Raw genomic sequence first — 23243 nt, 5'->3', positions numbered from 1 at the left:
TATCCACTCTGAAAGGAGAGAACACCACAATGCAGACTTTAAAAGTACTCTTCCACATGCTCAGTGTAATTACACATTCTCACCAGAGAGGTCTCTAAATCCCCAAAACTCGTTAATACACAGAAAATGTTAACTAATAAATTAATAAATTGTGCTATGTTTAAAGGAAAAAAGCATTGAATTTAATGTGTTGCTGACAACTATATAAAAAATATTATGTCCATATGCTTCCATTACACTTTGCAAAACTGTATTGATTCTCAAAGATTGGGGTCAAACAGTGGTTTGTTTTGTGTTGTTTAAACCACAACCACTAGAGGGCAGTGCTGCACTTGACACCTCTGTACTACAATACATAACGTTTTATACTGTATATAACATTTTTTAAGAATTTGGATAAAACTGCGTTTAATTTTTAGATATGTTCTGGTTCAACCTCCTCATCTCCTATCTGAGGACCAACATATAAAATTATATTAAAAAAATAAAACATATAAAATAACTTTACATGTTGTTTGAACCCCCTACTATTACAATAATTCTTTTTATTCATAAAAATGTCAACAATTCCCTACTGAACTAGCATTTTTGTACTTTTCTGGGACATTTTTACCCAAATGATCAGAAATCAGTAATAAAATAAGATTTGGTTTAGGAAAAAAAAAAAATCAAACAAACAAATACAATCCGTGTATCATTCGTTCATTTGATATTCAATTGAGAATCAAAATCGGAAAATTAAAAAACCAATTCGTTTTTTCGTTTTTTCGTTTTTGAATATAATACCAAAAAACGAATAACGGCTTGTATTTTGTATTTTTATTTGGTTATCCAAACAAAAATTGGAAATTTAAAAAACGGACCAGGAGCCGAATTTGATTTTGATTTTGAACTTGACCCATTTGTGTGCCCCGGAAGTTACTGATTTGTTTATTCTTGGTGGGTTTCTGTTGCGCGGGAGTTCACTGCAGTGTTATCTACACAGTCTGTATTGCTGTAGGCAGCATGGCCGGACTGGAACCACATTCTGGCCTAATTAAAGATCTTTTTGAAGGTATTAACTAAATATGACATTTAGCTACGGAACGTTAGACAAACACCTGAAAGATCCTGCCGATTTTTTCTGTTGTCATATCGTCTTCTTTCACTGCAACGCGTTTAGTTCCTCTGAACAAGATAAAACTCTCCATCCTCAACTCCATCCAAAGCCTACAGCAATACAGACTGTGTAGATAACACTGCAGTGAACTCCCGCGCAACAGAAACCCACCAAGAATAAACAAATCAGTAACTTCCGGGGCACACAAATGGGTCAAGTTCAAAATCAAAATCAAATTCGGCTCCTGGTCCGTTTTTTAAATTTCCAATTTTTGTTTGGATAACCAAATAAAAATACAAAATACAAGCCGTTATTCGTTTTTTGGTATTATATTCAAAAACGAAAAAACGAAAAAACGAATTGGTTTTTTAATTTTCCGATTTTGATTCTCAATTGAATATCAAATGAACGAATGATACACGGATTAAATACAAATAACACCATTTGTTTTAAATCATTTAATAGAAAACAAAAATAGATACAAAACGGTTTTGATACAGCATATTTACAGCACATGGCTTAAGGGTTAAACCATTTGATAACAAAACACAATGCCTCGAAAAAAAAAACTGGGGGACAGAAATGGTGTGATGTGAGCTGTTACAGTGGGTTTACAGTGATGTATTTAGTGACGGGGTTAACTGATAGTAAGGTGTGTGTAGGCTAGGCCTAGTCTGAGTGACTGAGTGACTGTATTAGCCAGCCAGCTCAGATCCATGCATCTCATAGTCTGTGATATACTAATAATTAAAAAAATAGAAAAGAAAAAGGTGGCGCAAAGCAAATCAGGTCTTCTGACCATCTGTGTGAAAAAAATAACAAAAACAGCATCATTTTATCTGCTGTACAGATTACAGACTACGACCACCTAGTGCATCTCTTATCACAGTTACGAAAGGCATGGGCTTCCGAATAACGTTTAACAGCTATGTAACTAGCTAAAGTCAGTAGACCGTATATACGTTGCTATACGTGCTTCCTCAGAGTGCTAACATACCAGCACTAAATAGGATCTAGTAGGTAGGACTGTGTTTGTGGGTTTAATACTGTTACATATATCTGACTTTTCACCTCAGGCTTCCCAGCAGTGCAACAGCCTTACATACAGCCTTTCTAAAGCAGCAGCCTTGCCTTTCGCCCCCTACAGGCTACACGATGGCACTACAGTTTTACAGCTGTTGTATAGTTTGGGGGGTCTTTTGTTGGAGGTATGGGGAAACACAAAGTTAAATAAATAACAGTCTCTCTCATTTTACCTTCAGTTTCTTACATTTTTACCAAGCCTGAACAGGCCGTCTGAAGGGGGCGCTATCTAGGAGAAAACAGGCCTGGTATCAGACTGGACGAGGATTAGCATCTGTTTCATGATGAAGGGAAACTCCACTAATATTTTTTTTCTTATTTCAAGTGAACTAAAGTGGTTCAGCTTGAAATGCTTCATTCTAGAGAAATGTACCATTTCTGAACTGCCCATAGTGGTGGTGAATTGAACAGGACAGAACAGGATGTCTGAAGGGTTTAAGATAAACCCATACTACCTTTAAATAGAGAATTGTATTACTAATTCATAGGATTTGAGAACAATTCTATATGGGGGTCTATATGGGGGGTGTATGTAATTGATGTTAAATTTTATGACTAATTATGTAATGTATGAGACATAGTATGACGAAGTATATTTTCCTAAGGGCTGGAAATGTATAAATTGGTCTTTAATGGTGGGTTCAGATGGTAAAAAGCGTGTTTAGGGTTAAACTCTACATCACAAATACAGCAAAAGTTTATTATTCAGCTAATAATCTCAATGCAGACACTAAATTATACATTTTTAATTATTTGTTAACCATTTGGTGTAGCATATCTTGTGGAGTCCCACAGGGCTCTATGTTTGAGTCTATGAAATTGATGCTAATGATGACAGTAAAGACATGACAGTTATGAGAGTTACGAGATATAAAAAAGTGTAGATTTGATTTAGCATATTTTGTGGAGTCCCACAGGGTCCTATTTTGGGGCCTTTGAAATGTATATGCTAATTATGACAATAGTGTGGTTATGAGAGTTACGCTTTTGGACGTGTCGATACAATACAGGTTCAGAGGGGTTAATGCTAATGTCTAAAAGCTTCCTTATAGAACATTAATACACCAAATGAATAATGAATAATAATGAATAACCTTGTTTTAAAGTAGTATTTTTCATAGGGTATATTGGTGTGCACTCAGGGTATATTGATGTATGTATAAAATTGCAAAATTTGTGTTGTAAAGTTTCTCTCTTAAAGCCTAAATTAATTATTTTATTGTTGCAAAAACTATTAATGCAAAAAAAGTTTTTTTTTTATTTGTGCATGGTTTAGCATTGTGGCGTTCCACAAGGTTCTGTGTTAAGGTCTATGAAATTGATGTTATTATGATAGTAATGTAGCCAGGAAAGTAATGAAAGATGACATCCTCAAGTCTAGACTTAAATACAGGAAAACTAAAGTGGGTTTACATTAGGTAAATGGGTGGGTTGGGATGGTAAATAAAGGAGATATATGTGTGCTGCTGTTAGGGTAAGTAAATTTGGTACATTTCTCCACAATGAACCATTTCGCCTCAATTTGAAATACAGAAATTTGGAATAATCACAGGAATTCTCCTTAAACAGCCAGATCTGTACAAGCTCCGCCCCTCCCCCTTTTTTACAGGCAGTAATGGCACCTTTCTCTCCTTCTCATTCTTCTTAGTCTTTTCCTTTCTTTCACATTGTTCACCTCGCACGGGACTCCAGTGCAAATTCAGACCCAGCGCAGCAGCAGAAGACCGCCGCTCTGGCTTAGTTCTGCTTTTGCTTCCTCAGTTTCCCTCCTTCACTCTAGTATTACAGGGTGTGAGGGGACGAGAGAGAGAGAGCAGAGGGTCAGGGAGGTCTGAGGTCATCTTTTCACTTTGGCGTCCTCTTTGATCTTCCATATCATGAGCTCCATGCAGGCGGCGGCATCTTCGCTGGAGTCGTGTCCCTCCACTAAAGAGATGAGACAAATGTAATGGTGTTTATTAAATGCTTTATTATGCTTTATTATTATTATATTACAGTTGTTATTCACTTAATGAAACAGATAAATTTGATATCTATCCATGGATTTAACATCATAACCATAATTTTAGTATTCTTCTATTATTTGTTTTATTCAATGTATAATTTCTCTTCCTCTTCACCCTAAACATACTTTAAACAGTTTAAATATAGGTTAAATGGGGTAAGGTAAAAGAACAGTATTTCTGTTTAGGTCTATGCTGTTTGATCAAAACAGGTTTTCCAAACCAGATCAGTCTGCAAAAAAATATAATCATAAAAAAACTGAAACACTGCTGTATTGTATGCTAATTGTACACATTTGTTTTTATGGGCTTCCAGTTATCCGAACTAACTCAATGCCGTTATGATCAGAAGATTGCTGGATCGAATCCCGTTTATGCAGCTTGCCTTCAGCTGCCAGAGCCCTGAGAGAGCACAATTGCTCTTGCCTTGCTCTCTCTGGGTGGGTAGATGGCGCTGTTTACCCTCATCACTACTAGGATGATGATAATGATCAGCACAAGGCATCTGTGAGCTGATGTATCAGAACTGAATCGCTGTGCTTTCCTCCGAGCGTGCTGTGATGCTACTCGGCAATGCTGCATTAGCAGCAGTTGCTGATAGGGAGAGTCCTAATGAGTAGGTTGGGTAATTGGCCTTGTAAATTAAATAATGGGCTTTTATGTTAAGTTTCACACTAGTGACTGATAAAATTTACCATGTGTAGCATAATCTTTTTACCAACAACGTGCAATATTACCAATTATTTGCAATTATTTAATTGCTATTTATTACTGTCAGCCATTGGTCATTGCCTACTGTAGGATATATACATACTGGTGAACCATGCTTCCTCTAATCTTAGTTTTCTAGATCTGCATTTTTAGTACTGTTATGTTCCCTTGTATATTTTGTATATAAAGACTTTTCTGTAGCTGTTAGGAAAGAAATCATCTGTATTGTGCATTAAGGTTTACATTGCGAGTGTTGCATTACTGCATTACGAGTGTAAAGCAGAATAATGGAAGTGACCTAGAAAGCCTTTATTCCCCTTTATTTTACAGAAAGTCACATTCATATTAATTTGTTTCTTTTATAAGGAAAACCTGGTCAAGTTTGCAGATGTTCAGACTTACCACACATTAAAATACAACATAAACAACATGAAATTAGACAAACATATAAAAAGGTATGCAACACATCTACTGTAATGAACACAATCCCTTTGTCCTCACCGTTGTCTTGGATGATGCGTTTGAGGTAGTCGGCCATGAGGTTGCGGAGAGCGCGCTTGTAGGGAAGCCCGAGGCGGTGAGGGAAAACCACAGCAGTGTCAACGACCGTGCTGTGCAGCAGCTACGAGAGAATTCAGCAACAAATTCAACACTCAAAACAAAACCAAACCAAATCCAACACTGAGCTCTGTACAAGTACACAGAGAAGGGTCTGACCTTGAGGGCTGTGAGGTCACTCTCTAGACTGTGGCCAATCAGGATGGACTCAGCGCTGAACATGTTCAGTAACACAGCCTGGACGTCTCGCAGCCTCATCGTAGCGTTTTCCAGATCCTCCTCAGTCACACCTGAGAACCTGAACACATTCACAATACGCACATTAACCTATATACCCAGCAAGGATCCAGTTATAAATATTCATAAATAATTCAAATTCATGTTTTTCTATATTGTGATAAAAAGGCACGACTTAATACTTTTACATATATCTATACACTCAGTATAGAATATAAACAATGAGAATATGTTTAAATACACAATGAGCTGAAATACAGTGAGTACACTCTCTTAAAAAAAAACACTAAACCCTAAACCATATTTTTTCCAGTCCTGCATAAAATGTTTATATTTCCTAACCTTTAAAAAAACGCATTTATTGTGGTAATTTCTGCCTTTGCAGCGCCCCCACAGGTTCAGCTGTGCTACAGGTGAGGATGATACGTTTGTGTACTTTGGTGCGCAGACACATCACAATATGCAAATCAGTCAATCAATAATACCACCTCCCTGCTGACATCAAACCTGCTGCTGCTTCAGCTCAGCCAATCAGCTCTCCCTCTTGCCCTGCCTTTAAACCCATACATCACCCAATGCCCCTGCCAAACTACTAAATTTTTTTGGCCTTTTTTTTATTTTTATTTGAGCTGAGGATGGAGTCAACAAAAATCACATACTATCAACTAAAATTAATGTTTACAATTTTAATTGTTGATGTTGTTGAATATGTTAACTAATCATTGAAGCCCTGATGTAAAGTGCTGTAAATAGGTTTTAAAAAATCCTGTTGGGATGTAAGGTTAGCATAGCTAGCTACTTGATGATATGTGGAGTAGCACAGCTGTAGCTACTTCAGACTGCATTTACATTAAATAAATCGCTTCATACAACATGACTGGAATAAACAAGAATAAGGTGGATAAGTTGCCAAAATGAGTCTCAAATTCTATATAACATCCATGAACTCAGGTTTCATATCAATATTAAGGGCACCATGTACAATTTCAAACAGTTGACACAGTTTTGTCTCAATAACTTTAGACATGCAGTTTAGTGGCTCAAGGCTCCATTACAATAAAAGCAGACAATGATATCCATTTTCTGTATGTTCTGAACTCTTACCGTGTGTTGTAGTCCACCACTTTACTCTCTGGCTTCACAAACGTGTCGTAAATCACCTTAAGATCCGCATTGATGACAGTGACCCTGGTCAACTCCAAGCCTTGCTTCGTGTAACACTAGGAGAAGCACATTAACAGATTTATATCAAACAAACAAACTACTTCTAACCTCATTTTCTGCTCTCTCTCCTTTCCTCCTCTACCCCACTATTCCCCTTGGCCTCCTTTAGGCCCTGTTACATTTTTTTTTGCCTTGCTCTATAGCTAAATATACTTTGGATAAAAGTGTTTACTAAATGTAACGTAATGTAACATTACTTAACCATATACTATAATGTATAATTTACGTCTTTACATTGATCCGCCATAACATTAAAACCACCTGCAAAAACAGTTCTCATCTTCACTTGCCAATGCTATTAATGCTATGGCTGATTTGTGTTTTTGCAAAATCAGTGTCTCACCATCTCACAGTCCAGTGCGTAGACTCCTCCGTTGCCATCAGCTGGTAATGACTTACTGAAGGTTTGCACATAGCCTTCTAAAGACTCCTTACGGCCATCCTGAACGTGTTGCTGCAGACAAGAACAAGAATTACATCGTAAACAATGGAGCAAAAGTACCGTATGAGATGAGGGTGGTGATCATCCAACATCCTGACCTCACTAATACAGTAATACTCTTATTGCCGAATGCATTCAAATCCTCACAGCAGCGCTCCCAAAAATCTAGTAGAAAGGCTTCAATGGAAAGTAGAGACCGTTACTCCAACACAAGCATGCTACATTTTTAACAGCCTTGATATCAGAAGAAACGTAAATGAAGATAGATGATTAACATCCCATAAAGTATGCACTACAGCATATTTTATTTGTTAACATACTGTGGACATCACCTGACCTACAATACCTCCTTCACATCTCCAACACACTGCTCTGATCAGCAGCATCTCGCTCAGAAGAATATTACACAGCAACAGATTGAGACAGATGGCAAAAAGAGAGAGAGAGAGAGAGAGAGAGAGAGAGAGAGAGATGGAGAGAAACAGGTGGTGATGTTGAATAATGTGATGAAGACCGTATGGTGGTTTACACCAGAAAGAATCTCAACAGCACACTTACTTTAGACACCTGACAGCCAGGAGAGCCCACGGCACCCGAGCAGCAGTTATACTGAGTCTCCCAACCTCCCGGCACTGCAGGACACAGACACACATAAAACACACAAAATAAATATATGCAAAAATTTGCTCACATTAAAACTGTGATTGAAAAAGCATTTTTTGCTTTATAAAGGTCCAACGAAAATCCTATAATTTTCCCAAAAATTAACGTATGGAAATTCTACCTGTCAGGTTGTAAAAGAGAAGTAAAGCCACTCCACTAAGGTACAGCGTTATACAGGAGTTTCAGTTTAGTTTTCTTGCACCGAGGCTGGAGCAGCATTAGCATTATTAGCATTAGCTGCTAACTGCACTAAGCGCTATCTCTTTCGCCATTTAGTGGTGAGTATTATCGGCCTGTAGCCTGCTGCTAACCCCAGATAGCACTGCTGGAGCAGCATTAGCATCACCCGCCAACTGTGCTAAGCGCTAGCTCTTCTTTCCCCTCGTTCCAAGGGAAATATATTTGACAGTAGCTTGCGTGTTCACGTGTTAAAACAAGCTACGTCGGACAAACAACTTGCTAATATTGCCCTGGCTTACTGGAACACTCAGGGTTCCTTAGTGTAAGTTAAGTGTATGATGTGTAAGATGTGTGTGACTTGCTGTCGCTTCTGAAATACTTGAGATCACACTCACTACACCACTGAGGTCACAGTCAATCTAAATGAACTCAGATAAACTCGTATACTCACTCACTCTCACACACACACACACACACAGACCCTTCTGTTACTAGGAGACTACGATACCAAAACAAGCTGGAGTTACAACAATTTAAAGATAATAAAAATCTGGCAAATATTCTTTACATTGTATCAAAATGTTATGAACGGACCAATAGAAATGTTTAGAAATAACTTTGAATTTGGCTTCCATTTAAAGTAAATAAGGTGTTGGGGGGCCAGTCTAAGATAATTTATAGCAATATAAAATATATTAATATTTGACGCCACATATTAATAATGTTTCGCAAATAAAAAGTATATGATATATCACAAAATATACCTCTGTATCGGCGTAATCTGCCCCAGTGGTGGCTGCACTCCTCTTTGCGAACACAGTTGCCATTGGCGTTGATTTTGTAGTCGGCTCCACATCGACAGCACACCTTAGAGAAAGCTGAAACAACAAAACAAAAAAGTGGAATTTAAGTAGATACATTTTATTCTAAAACACAATGTATTTTTCTAAGCATTTTGTGGAAATTGTCAGAACACATTAAAGAACACAGACCAATTAATAAATTAATCTTGTTTATCCAGTTTAAAAATGCCCATTAGCTAAAGTTCATTTTGTCTACATATCAAACTTCTGTTTTAAATATTGTGTTTTTAAAAAATGTCTTTAAATACTGTGATCCAATATTTTTTTCTCCATATCATCCACCCCTAAATTAAGGGTCACTGTGAATCAGAATATGATAATTTACTGTTCTTCAGTACTGTGATTTAACAGGGAATCCCATTATTACAGATTCTCTCATATATATATACTGATAATATATATTGTTCAAGAAATTCAACAACAAAGAAAAAAAAAAAACATGGTGGCACTTTGCACACTCTGCCATCTAGTGGTAAAAAAAGCTGCTCAATTTGGTTTATCCAACCATTTCAGAGCATTTCACTCCTTTGCCTTTAGAAGGTCTTAAATAAAAATGATGTCACTGTCATAGATTGTAAATAAAATGCAGGTATTTAAAAATACAGTATTCCAGCGTCACCTAATAATTCTGGTAAATACTGGTCAACTGCTGGTACATTTTAAACAATTATATATAACCATGTTTCACATTGAATTAAGAATTCTGGTAAAATAGTAAAGAGGTACTGATAGATAAAACTCTCATGATTATTATAAGGCACACTGGTGATTTTTTTGGAAAAATTAAAGGATTTTAAATGCGCCTTATAGTGCAAAAAATACGGTAAAAGAAAAAGGTTTTAAGTATTCAGAAGAGTGGGATATAAAAATATAAAGAGAGTACAACGTGGTTATCTAGTGTTTGGGGTTTAAACACAGTACAAAATAAAGCACTGTCTGACTCCAATCTGTAAGCTACTAATTTAGAACCAATACTATGTTTTTGATAATCAATACAGCAATGGAAAATTAAATATTGTGATACTTCAATATATTAATATTTTCTTAAAACCCTACTTAAGTGCCCAGCTGCCCAGATTTATATGTGGAAAGTATTGATATTTAATGGAAGAATAGTCACTTTATGGCGACAGAGACTAAATTGTGTGTAAACTGTTTGAGAGAGAATCCATTCCCTCTTCCCTGTATATTTCTTGCCCCATCAATTTATAGTGCATTTAAATTACAAATTAATTATTAGATAACACTGAAAATAGTCAACCAATTTTTTTAAACAACATTAGCTAAATGCTAAATTTCCTTCGGGATCAATAAAGTATCTATCTATCTATCTATCTATCTATCTATCTATCTATCTATCTATCTATCTATCTATCTATCTATCTATCTATCTATCTATCTATCTATCTATCTATCTATCTATCTCATTATAAATTATGTTGACTTATTGTTGCAGCTCTTTTGACTTGAATGTTCTTACGTTCTGTGTTTTTGTTCTTCTCTGGGATGTTATAGATGATTGCGTGACCCAGGCGGTCTGGATTAGGTCTGGGGTAACAGTGTTCCTGCAGCTGCTCTTCAGTCAAAACATACTCTTTCAGCTTCCGGTAGAGGACTGCACCTGGAGAGAACACACACACACACACACATGCACGAACACACACCGTATGTGTTACTGGTGTCTGTATTTGTCATTTTAAATACATTTCTAAAGCCTTATTCACCTAGTTAAAACTACTGAAATGAGCTGGGACTAAATAAAAAATAAAATAATGTTCAATAAAGTATCTTCTCTGCTCTTCTGAGGTAAAAAAACATATTATTTAAGACTAGAGACCAATTGTCTAAAAAAAAGTCCTAATGTACTCTAATCCTGAGGTCATGTTGCCAACTTTACCTTTAAGCTCCATGTCCTGCTGTTTGCCCGTGCGGTTGATGGTGTAGCTGGTCGTAGCTGCCAGCCGGCCGCCCAGAACTCCCTCATGAGACTGAACCTTCCTGCCTGCTGAGCCAGCAGTCTTTTCTGAGGAGAGCAGAACAGTGAACTTTACTCTGACACATCATATCGTGATTCATATAATGGATTTCCTCATTGCTTTAGGAATACAGCAATGAGTTCAGCGTATTATGAATAAAATAACTATAGTAAGTATGAAACCGTATGAAACGGTCATGCTACTGGTGCATTTTGTTTACTTGAGAAAGTATTATAACAAATATTGTGAAAAATGTCTTAAAATATCACTAAATAATATGTATACCATATCACCCACCCCTACATGTAGTCAAACACTAGAGTGTTATTGTTATTGTGTATTGTCATATCAGCAGAAAATATAAAAAAGTTACATTAAAATATTCCAGACTATTATTAGAGACATATATATTAAATATAACACTGTATGAAAAGCCATGCAAAAATGTTTAGACATGTTTTAACATAAGGTGAACCTGGCAGTTGTTTTTTTATAATGCATTAACATTGCACAACATATTGACCAATAGAAATGCTCCAAAATGTATTGGAACAATATCATATTGCATAATAAAATCTATTAAAAGTCTTTCTGTTATAAAGTTGCCATATTTTTAGGTACAACGTTTTAGTATTACAGTAACAATATATAATGTAGGAAGTCTTTCTTTACTAATAAATGATTTAAACAAATTAATAGACATACAATTATTATGTCTATTTTAATCTTTTATTTAACATTTAATTATTTATTTTATCTTATCCTATCTAAGATTATATTAATCTTTTGAGTGGAACTCGATCCTGAGTTAACAATTTAATTCCACTCAGGCTCATTGCAACTGGACAGGTAAACCAAGCAATTGTCTGGGGGCCCCCCCGAGTTGGTCTGGGGCCCCCAGACAACGACTGTTGATGAATTAAATGCAACAACAAACTGTGAGAGAGGCCGTTTAAATTATATTAAGGTTAAAGAAACAAAGTACAACAACACTGTTATCAGAATCCCCCTTAAATAGGCCCCTTCCACTAGTTTCTGACAGTAGCATATAACCAGACTGGAACATGTTCAGCAGTATCCATAAACACCAGTTTTAACATCACTGTCTGTCTTTAACACTAGAACAGATAAAGCTACTAACTGACAATAGTATCATCTTAAAATCATGGAAACAACACACCAAAACCTTAAACTATCCTTTATATTGTGGGGTCAATTTTGCTTGGGGCCGCCAAATGCATTGAAACGGCCCTGATTCCACCTCATGTGCAACATGTGATGTGAATGACATTAAAGTTTTAATATTACTTATTATTAATTTAATAATACTAGCTCTAGCTCTGTATGTAAGAAATAAACATATACCAATGTTAGCTTGGCATTAACATTACACGAAAAAACTCATAGATCAGACATACTGGTGGTAGTGGAGGCAGCGTTGGCACTCTTGCTGCGGAGTTTCTTCAGTGCGTTTACTGCAACATTCAGGTAGATGTTTTTACTGTTGCTCCGGTCATACACAAGCTTCTCCTCCTCCAGAGCCTGTTAGAAGCAGCACATGATGAGAGAGCAGATAATGGTTATTTTACTGGTGGGCACTTCTGTTCATCTTACCCAAGCTGTGGGTCAGAGAATGAATTGGATGGGTATTGGCCAATATTAGGAGTTCTAACAGGACTTAAAACTAAAAACTCACCATCTGAAAAGCAGCCTCCTCTGAGGAGCAGAATTTAAGACATTCATCAATGAAGACATTGAGGTAGCGCTGACGGACATTTGTGGGCACTTTGGCTCCAAACTCTGTGGGAATGACTGGCCGCTTCATAGAAGAGCTCTTAATAAAGAGAAGAAAAGAAGAAACACTATTAGTGTGACACTTGAGATTGTACATCTTTACATATATAAGCTTCCAGAGGAAATCTGTTTAAATAGACTTCAAAGAACTCTTATGAGTTATGATTTTTTTTATATTTTACACTTTTCCTTAACTGAAATATAAGGTAATGTTATGTTTGAGCTGTGTTAAATATTAAAGCTACATTTAAGGTCGAAGGGGGCTACTACTGAAGAAAGAAAAATGTTAAAATTAAAAGTAAAGGAAAATATATATATATATTTTTTTTACAAATGAGAAAACTGAAGTTGTTATGTAAGAAATCTAAATCATAATCGAGAGTCACTTATCATTTGAATCACTTTTTTTCCAATATTAATAATCATATATTAATGGGGAATTTAATAATACTCATATTGTTGTCTACATCCCCTTCTAAAAAAACAAATATTTAAAACATTTGGACTAGAGCCAGGCAATATATCCATTTTATTGCATTGTGATACTTTTTTATCGTATTAAGAATATCATCAATGCTTACAGAACACTGACCAAACTGTACATTTCATTACAGAGAGTGTAAAAATCAGATGATGGGCAGCAAAAATTAAAGAAGAATTACTAGACTATACATGAAAGAGTATCTGAATAGCAAAATATAGCAGAATCCCCTGCTGATGTGTTTTGTCTGTGTCAAATACAATACTAATAATAAATGCTGTGTAACGTGAATATGCTGTGCCATGCCATAAATTTGCCACATTTAGGGTGAATGCAGGAATGTTTTGATCACTGACACTGAAAGCATAGCTATAGAGAGAATGTGGGAGGAGTCTGGCCAGATCAGGTCATCCTAGCAAGTTCAGCCCAAAACATTATCATTAATAATATTCATCACTCTGCTTATATTATCATTTATAAAATCTCAATAAAAGATCAGCCTACTTTTTTAATACAATAATAACAATGGGTTCTAACAAATAAGTACAACACTGCTATCTAGTGGTTGGATTTAAATACATTAAAGGTTGATACTGTGTTTTTGTGGAAAATATTGTGCAGTATTGCACAAAAAATATTCCATTATAATATCAATATAAAATTGTAAATGGCAAGACCGCCCCTCACCACCCACAATTTTTTCAGCTGTGACTTAAATATCTGTATGTTTCAACTTAAAATGGTTTTAATTTTTAATTTTAAAACTGCTCATTTCAGAATGACATGCATTAAAGTACAGAGATTACTGAGACCTTGAGGGTTGGGGTGTGAGCCACTCTCTTCTGTGCAGAAGTTGATATGGTTTTAGACAGCATGGCAGCAGATGTCTGGGCTTTGACTGACGGCTGATCTGGTGCCACCCTGGCGGGTGACAACACCCCGCGGCCAGCCCGCTGCGCTTCTGACAAACCTGCAAAACGCCAACACAAAAACATACACAATAAAAATTCAACAATTATCCACAGTACACCATATTAAAAATGAAAGACTGGTACTGTAGATTGATACTATTGATTTTTTATAAACCCAATACATGCTTTAATCTGCATTTTTCAAAAGAAATATGGTATATAAAGGAAGGAGTTGGTGTGAGGAGTAAGTGTTCATTTATGTACTTAGTAAAACGCTATTATTTGAGAGTTTATTTGATTTTACCAAATTGAAAACCTCTGGAATATAATCAAGAGGAAGATGGATGATCACAAACCATCAAACCACCAAACTGAACTGCTTGAATTTTTGCACCAGGAGTAAAGCAGCATAAAGTTATCCAAAAGCAGTGTGTAAGACTGGTGGAGGAGAACATGATGCCAAGATGCATTAAAACCGTGATTAAAAACCAGGGATATTCCACCAAATATTGATTTCTGAACTCTTATAATCTTAATTATGAATATGAACTTGTTTTCTTTGCATTATTTGAGGTTTGAAAGCTCTTTTTTTTTCATCTTTTTGGTTATTTCAAAAATTTCAAATTTTCTGCAAATAAATGCTCTAAATGACAATATTTTTTATTTGGAATTTGGGAGAAATGTTGTCTGTAGTTTATAAAATAAAACAACAATGCTCATTTTACTCAAACATAAACCTATAAATAGCAAAATCAGAAAAAAACTGATTAGGATCGTCCAGGAAAAATCTGAGCCCAAGCTTAGTTTTTCAGACTAGCTCACTACAAGATGTGATGTCATGTAGATGTGATGACCGTTCCGTACCAGGTTTTGCAGAGACTAAGGCGGGGTTCGGTTTGTGCATCACTCTCCTCTTCTCCCCTGCAAACACGGGGCTGAGGGTGGGTTTGTGGGCGGAGCCTGAGGATGCGGACGCAGTTTTCACGGCAGCGGCGAGCTGCGCTGCCTGCTGCTGAGCGATCTGCATGCGCTGGTAACACATCTGCTGCGCAGTCAGTCTCCTCTGCGGCTTCGGCGTGGTGTTCAGCGACGTCTCCTCCTGAGTAACAAGTATGTATGTATGAACAGTTGATAACATATTACATTAGAATATATATAGAACTATATTGAATATTCTCAACATAAAAGGAACTCATGTTAAAATGACTACAATCAGATACATCAGCAATTCTTACATTGCCCTTATATAAAACTAATCTCATTCAAACAGGGATAAACACTGACATCTAGAACAGTTCAATTGGTCCCTAAACATGTGTAAACAAGTGTACATCACTTTTTAACTGGAAAAAACAGAACACATACATTTCCTTTGGCCTTAAAGTGTGAAACTCTCTTCTTCTGGCCAGGGAAGAGTGTGGTTAAAGTGCTGTGTGCTTCCTCATCCTCCTGATCCTCTCTGGGAGCCTGAAAAACACAAACAAGCAAGAATGAAACTGACCAGCAAAATTCCCCTCAAGTGTGTCAGTTTCTGTTTTGACAGAGATTTCCCCAGAACTGTGTTTTTCAGTGAAGATAAGGCCACACTACACAAAAGCAGATCAGAGGCAGCTCCAGATTTGCCTACTGTACCGAGACCCGCAATGCAAACTGACTGTCACATATACTTATTTTAATTTGAGATAAATGGCTGTTCAGGTGCAGTTAAATCTGATTTATTATCCAGATGTATTATTACTACAGCTCACGCCTCACAGCTCCGTATTCTCCCACTGAAAACAGTTTTAAATTCAAGGTTAAATTCAGTGTTATACTGCACAACTATACACACTGGTCTGAAACAGAACTTTCTTGCTGTATTTGCTTTCTTGCTCCTGCACCAGACAGCTCTGACCAATCAGAGGAGACAATGTGCCTGCATTGCTTATTGGTGAGCATTTTTGGTGCCGAGCGGGTAAAAAGCCCCAAGCAATCTTATGAACTAATCCAGACCAGACAAATTAACCACAGATGTGAAAACGTCCTTAGCAAAGTGGATTTTCCTGTTGATGACTAGTGTGTTAAGTTTATGTGAAAACAGGAAGAGTGTATTTCATATATTTTATTAACAAACCATTAACGTTTCCATCAAATTACAGTACAGTTCCACTCTGTTTACCTCTGAGATGAATCAATCAAACCTACTATGATCCTGAGCTCAGCATGTCAGCATGCACTGGTGACTAGGGGTGGGAATCACAGGGCATCTCCTGATATTATCTAAATATGATGTCCATGATATTGATGAGATCACGATACTGATAAGATTTTGCAATACTTGATATATATAGTAAGATCATTCTCTGCGATACTTTATGACATTTGTGATACTGAAGAGGATAAAATACTCATAAAACAAGCAAATAGCAGAAATTATATATATATATATATTTTACTGTAGGGATGCATGATGATATCAATCTGATAACAGTGATATTTTAAAGCCCCACTAGGTAGGATTGAGATTTTGTTGCAGAGAGTGTAATAAATGTTTCAGGCCGATTAGTTTCTCTTTCTCGTTTTCTCACAGACATACTCTGTCTCTTTCCAGCTTCTGCCAGAGTGTCTGTATGTTAGTTTGTGAAGAATGAACCAGTAGTCCTTGTAGAACTGTTAGAACTAAAGATCGGAAAGCAGGTCGCAGTTCTCGCGAGCGTTGGTCGAGGCCGTCTCGGAAAACTAACTGGTTTGAGCTCAGAGGAGCTTCGGCACAGACACGAGAGCACCGCTATTCCTCCTATTACACCTCAATGCAGCGCTGCAGTGAGTTTCAAGCTGTAATTTTACTTCTTTAAAAAGATGAAAAATCAAGGAAATCCTACCTAGTGCTGCTTTAAACAGATACATATTTCAAAGAGATACTTGCTGACTTATTTACTGTATGCTGAAAGAGAATCCAGCAACCATGGATGCGCTACTCCAATTGGCCAACACTGGCCGTGGTACTATAATTATTATTACTATATGTTTATTAGGTTTCAAGCTACATATGATAAATCATGATATTGATATATTGTCCCACAGCTACTGAAGGCTATTTTCTTGTCTGTGCCAAATAATAAAGACCGAAGCACTGAGTCTGAGACCAGGTAAAAATACTACAGGGCCAAAAAAGTCTAAATACATTAATGTTAGCTGGATAGCTAAAACCTAATCAGATCATATTTACCATTTAATGCTAAAATCAACCTTACAGAAAAAAAATGTGAGCCTAGTACATGATAGCTTGATCTTATATGATACACAATATACTTTTGAGAGATACTGGGCTGTCCAGGCTTTTCTACAGCCACTGGTCACGCACCTAAAAACTGAACTTTTTCTTATACTAAGAAGTGACATTCACAAACCATTAGACATTTTTTAAAAGCTAAATGTTGTGATTTTGTAAAATTTATATTAAAAAAAATAAATCTATAGGCAAGGTCCACCACAGAGTATCATTGAATTTTGTACCTGTTTAGCTTGCCTTCCTTTGTCTTCTGTTTTAACATCCTTGGACTCATTAAAGATCCTCAGACACTCCTCCATTGGATCTGAATCGTAGTCTAAATCCTCCTGCAGTGCTGCATAATCTTCAAGAACATTGTCGTCATCATCATTATGATCATCAACATTATTCTGCCCTTCATCTTCAGACCCATCATCGTCCTCTGATGAAGACACTGCAGGATCTGAAGCCTTTCTCTTATTGCTGGGCAGAGCAACTCGTTTAAAAGCTGAGGCAGACTTCCTGACGATACGCTCATCTTCGTCATCATCATCGTCGTCTTCGTCCTCGTTCTCCTCTGCACTCTCATCTCCAAAAAGGTCGGCATGACTGAGGGAGCGTGGCTTAGTCTTGGGTGCTTTAGTCTCTTTCTGATCCAAGGATGAGCTGCTCTTTTTGATCTTTTTGTCTTTGCTGCTGTTGCTGCTGCTACTAATTTTCTTTTTGTCTTTTTCTCGACTGCTAATCTCCAATTTTCCGTTTTTCTGTTCTTTGTATTTGCTGGACTCCTTTTTGCTTTGGTCCACTTTGTCCGTTTTGGCCCTCTTAGCATCACTACTTCCTCCACTTCCTCTTCGCTCTTTCTCTTTGTCCACTTTCACCTTTTCCACCTTTTTGCTCTTTCCATCTTTCCCTTCTTTGCAGCTTCCCTCTGAGTTCTTCTCTTTGGGTCTGACCTTTTCTTCTATGGTCTTTCCATGGCTCTTCTCTTTCTTCACACTCTCCTGAAGGGGCTTTTTGGAAGTCTTCTCCGTAGATTCCTTGGAGCTTCCTTTCTTGTGGGTGTCTTTATGGCTGCTGCTGCTGTTGCTACTGTTGGTGCTTTTCTTAAGAACCTCTTTGACCTCTTTCTTTGACTTTTCTGATCTACTCTTACTCTTTATCTGATCGCTATGTCCAGTCACTTTCTTATTGAGTGGCTTGTCATTAACCTCCTCGACATCCGGCATCTCTAAGTCAGAATCAAAGCTTTCTGCCAGGCTTTCGTGAAGTCGTTTATGGCCACTACTTCTGACCTCCGCTTCCGATCTCCTGCTGTTGTCCTCTGTAGACCCCGTACTGCTCTTCCTCCGCTGCAGACGGTTCATGGGCGTGGGGCGGTACTCCGTGCCGGAACTCTCCTCATCAGAATCAGTGAAGCTGGCTGTGTACTTTGGCTTATCTGCCACAGTTTGTGGCATCTGCCTGGTCTTCTTTACAGTTGGTACATATTCCTCGTCCGTGCTTTGCTTCTCCCAGCCTGTAGAGTGCGTCCTCTTCCTGCCATCCACCTCTGCTGCCAGCCCGGCCAAATTTTTCCCACTCTTTTTGGCCGCCAGTTTAGCTGAAAAGTTCGAAAGTGGATCATACTCCATATCAGTGGAGGGTTTGGAATTGTCCAGTGTGTATTTACACTTTGAGGAAGACTGAAGGCCTGCAGCAGGAGTACGGGTCGTCGCAGGAGGCGGCACTGCCTTTTTCACCCCAGGCTTAGAAACAGCCGTAGGTACGTATTCCATGGAATTCGCATGGCTGCTGCTCTCTGAGTCCAGAGTGTACTTGCTGGAGCGAGGCGTGGGGTTGTAGTCAGCGGGCTGGCCCATCTGATAACTCCCAGGGTCGTAAGCGCTATGGGACGATGACGTAGCAGAAGCCAATTGTCTCTTTTGACTTGCTTTAACTGAGCTCTTAGCAGGCTCGTATCCCTGGTCCCCAATCTGAGAGAGTTTCTTCTTGTCCTTCTCCATTTCGCTCCGCACAGCCTCGATAGCCCGGTTGACCAGCTCCAGCTCCATGACCCCAGGGTCCAGGGCTGGGCCTTCTGACAGATCCGACACCTTGGCATTGTGCTGGTCTCCTGGTCTGACCACTTCAGGACTGAACGGATCATACCCTTGGTCTGTAGAGAAGAGTTATAAAAAAATAAAATAAAAAAAAAGTTAGTTAGACACAATAATACTCAGGAGCCCAAAAGCTGGGGGTTTTATAGCCCTCTAACCAACAACTGATATTGGGTATGGTGATTTTATCTCAACTGAATACTGATGCCATATTCAAAATGAAATCATATACATATCAGTGAGCAGCTCGTTAATGATTTTTCCCTCACTGTGGGCACATGACTGTAAATATTTTATGTTTAACATAAGTTATAATCAAATATTTTTTAATGCAACATAAATAACACAACAATTTTTAAAACTTTACAACTAAGATTCTGTTTTAGAAATCAGGTATATGATATGTAAAACATTTCATAAGTTGCAACAGAACTGTAAAAGCTAAAAACACTTTTAAAATGAATTGTTTTTTATCTTAGCACACCTACATCCTGTAAACAAGATAAGATGAGCTAACACTAGGGCTGCAACGATTAGTTGATATAATTGACAATGTCGATTAATTAAATTTGTCGACTATAAATTTTGTTGTCGATTAATCGTTAATTTGTAACAGCACCACATTACACAAAGTGCTGCAGGACAGAAGTGCAATGGAAGATGGGTAAATTACTCACTTACACAGTTTACATTCAACTTAGTCTGTCTGCAAAAGTGCCCAAACACAACAGATTACATATTTACTCACTATGTATTAGCAATTTACACGTTTAAACATTATCTAGACATTTAAATTACTTTTAAATCACATGTTCAGCTTTTTCTATTGTTTTTAGAGATGGAGGACAAGGCATAAATAATCGTTGACTAATTAACTAATTGAAAAAATAATCATCAGATTAGTCAACTAATAAAATAATCATTAGTTGCAGCTCTAGCTAACACACATTCACACACTGTCCTGTGGTGATGCTCTCAGGGTGATTAATATATGTCACTAAGGGACTTCATGATTTTAAATGAAAGAAAAATAATTTTCACATCTTTTGAAGGGGTATGCATCATATAAAATGGGCTCTTTTGGGTTAAGAAGCAGATGCAGGTGCTGCTGGATGATTTGCTCTGGTACCTCGGCATTTATGACAAAGGTAATAAGTTAGCTTATTGATTGGGTGGAGCTCCATCGTCATCAACAACAACTGTTGTCTTTAACACCACTGGCAGAGAGGAGAGCCCTCAGCAAACTGACGAACATCATGGACAATGTTCACCATCCTCTGCACAGCACCATCAGCAGGCAGAGAAGCTCTTTTGTCCCTCAGGCCATTCAACTCCTCTCAGAACAGCAAACTAAAGACTCTGTATGACTTTTTCATTCCGGCAACTGTGGTCACTTCAATGGACATTCCCTTATAGATGCCCTATTACATTATTTTTTTTATAGTTTTACCCTATTCTGCATCAGTTATCTTCTCAACATGCACAGCAACTGGTGTGCATTGTTGTTTTACTGTGTTTAATTGCACTGCCTCCTTTACATAGACACAAAAGACTCTATTTTTATAAAACTTTGTTTTATTGTATTTTTATGTGTCTCATTATTATCTTATCCTTATTTTGTATACTATGTAACGTTATACCTGCTACTGCATGTCCAGAATGTCTGAGGAGTGTAGTTATAAGTTTGTGTGTGTGTGTCTGTGTACGCAACTGGGAGTCTATCTAAACACGCTGATTAAAGGGCTGTCCGTCTGGACAATAAGCTAGTTAATTAGCTAGGTGTGTCAGAAAGCTGCAGAGCGAGCTGAAGTCACCGTTGGAGCCGGCGGAGGTCTCTCTGGTCCGGGTAGAGGCGCTGAGTCCGGCCGGTGGTCGGGAGTGTCTGAAGTGGCAGTAGGGTCTCTTACAGCCTGCCAGCGGACACTCAACCCCGCGGAAAAAGCCAGTGGAGCGCAGCATGCTCTCATACCCACCGCGCTCTCGGCCACAGGGCGCTCAAATATTCGCCGCGGCCGCTTTAACAGCCGTTTAAACGAGCCAGAGCCCCGCAGTTCGCTCCTTTTCCTCTACCCACACAACAATAACACAGCCTGCCTACAGAGACGCCATGTCCGCCCGGGAGAACAGGCCCCCAGCGCGAGAGAGGAGCGCGCGGGTATGACGTCAGTGAGGAGGCCGCGCGGATCGCCTGTCAGGAGATTGTAAGATAGCTAGCTCGCTTAGCTTAGGTAAGCTAAGCTACTTTCAAAAAACTACAAAAAAAAAAGAGCTTTTGTATTTTTTTTATTCTGAAGTGTATTATGCAGGTATAGATGCTCTAAAGTGTGGTAAGTATGATAATACTGATATTTAAAACAACAAGTCACATCAAGGCCTCAATATAATTTTGTTTTTGGCTTCATAATATATAAACATAAAACACTATTTTTTTTTTGAGCCATTAATTCAGTTACTTTAAGGAGTTAATCCTGTTTACTTTGCAGCTAAACTGTATTAAAAAAATTCAAAAGCCTTTTTTTATTAGCTTTTTCCAAAGTTGTTTTCCTTTAGCTAACTAGTTAGCTAGGTTAGCGAACCACATCATTGTGAAGGTTATCCAGCAACTTCACCCTGCTCAGTTTCACATTCACAACCCAAATAAACAGACAACACCAAGCAAAAGTTTATTTTCAATGAATTACACATACAGCACAAGTGTGTTGGCAGCTAAAAGTCATATTCTACAACAAGTCAATTAGCTAAAGACTATTTTAAAGTGATTGAAAACATGGCAAATAAATCAATAAATAAATACAGCTGGATGTGGGATTTAACTGTCCATTAAATGTCCTAATGTTTAACTCCTTAACAGGCCAACATTTCTCTATTGCTTGGGCTATTGCACACCTAAATCTGAAGGATTTCTATTCAAGCATTACATAAGGTTTCTTGTTTGATAGACGCTGCTGAAAATCTTAATTGTAATAGAAAATACTCAAGTTTAACTTCAACTGTTAAATATAATGAATACAAATAAAACTGATGCTTTCCTAAACTTCTAAAAAAAAAAAAAAAAACCAAAAACAAAATCATTACATCCTCCAAACATTTCAGTTTGTTATGGAAACATTTTCAAATTAAGAATTTGGGCTCGATTCCCCTTACTCTTCAGACAAATAGCTTCTCAGCGCATCCTATACAAGTCTTCCATGTACAGGCTAAGACCTGTTAAGGGGTTAAATGGAGAAAGCAGCAGATATTTACTAAGTGAGGTCAAGAAAGGTGGTGTACACAACACAAAAGCCTAAGGCCCTGAAAAAAAGAACTCAACAGTTATGTTCTTACTCTATATGCTCAACTCTGGGCTCAAACTACCTGACTGTTCTGAAATCCTCTTTTGTGGTCTTCACATGGCACTCTTCACACATCATGCTAGCTTGGTCTTCAAACCTGGTTCCTTTTGAGGATAAGTGGTGGCCCAATGCAGAATTACAGCTTCAGATACAGATTACACAAGTTTATACACAAATATGTTTGAGTCAAGTAGAGCATTACATGGCTATGGGTGAGGATTTACACATTTTATATTATAAATTACTGTAATTCTACTATAATTTAGCTCTTCGTTCCTTTGCAGTACATGGTTTTTACTGGTGGCCACAAATCCAAAGTTAGACTAAACAGTCAAAC

At 37.6% G+C, this 23243-nt stretch overlaps 1 protein-coding gene across 1 annotated transcript; it reads right to left on the bottom strand.

Moving 5' to 3' along the window:
* Positions 1-1542: 1542 nt before the first annotated feature.
* On the bottom strand, positions 1543-21716 carry rexo1 (REX1, RNA exonuclease 1 homolog). Its single transcript, XM_007245786.4, has 16 exons — positions 21389-21716; positions 17721-19633; positions 15591-15692; positions 15090-15324; positions 14127-14284; positions 12736-12873; positions 12458-12581; positions 10961-11086; positions 10544-10684; positions 8965-9078; positions 7916-7989; positions 7259-7369; positions 6796-6911; positions 5614-5752; positions 5398-5518; positions 1543-4108 (listed from the first exon to the last, which is right to left on the bottom strand). The coding sequence occupies exons 1-16, from the start codon at positions 21531-21533 to the stop codon at positions 4020-4022; spliced, it is 3846 nt and encodes a 1281-aa protein (XP_007245848.3). The 5' UTR covers positions 21534-21716; the 3' UTR covers positions 1543-4019.
* Between the last annotated feature and the right edge of the window lie 1527 nt (positions 21717-23243).

This window comes from Astyanax mexicanus, chromosome 12 (genome assembly GCF_023375975.1).
Source record: "Astyanax mexicanus isolate ESR-SI-001 chromosome 12, AstMex3_surface, whole genome shotgun sequence".
Classification (NCBI taxonomy): domain Eukaryota; kingdom Metazoa; phylum Chordata; class Actinopteri; order Characiformes; family Acestrorhamphidae; genus Astyanax; species Astyanax mexicanus.
The sequence above is the reverse complement of the archived record's forward strand: the minus strand, read 5'-3'. Positions and strand labels throughout refer to the sequence as shown.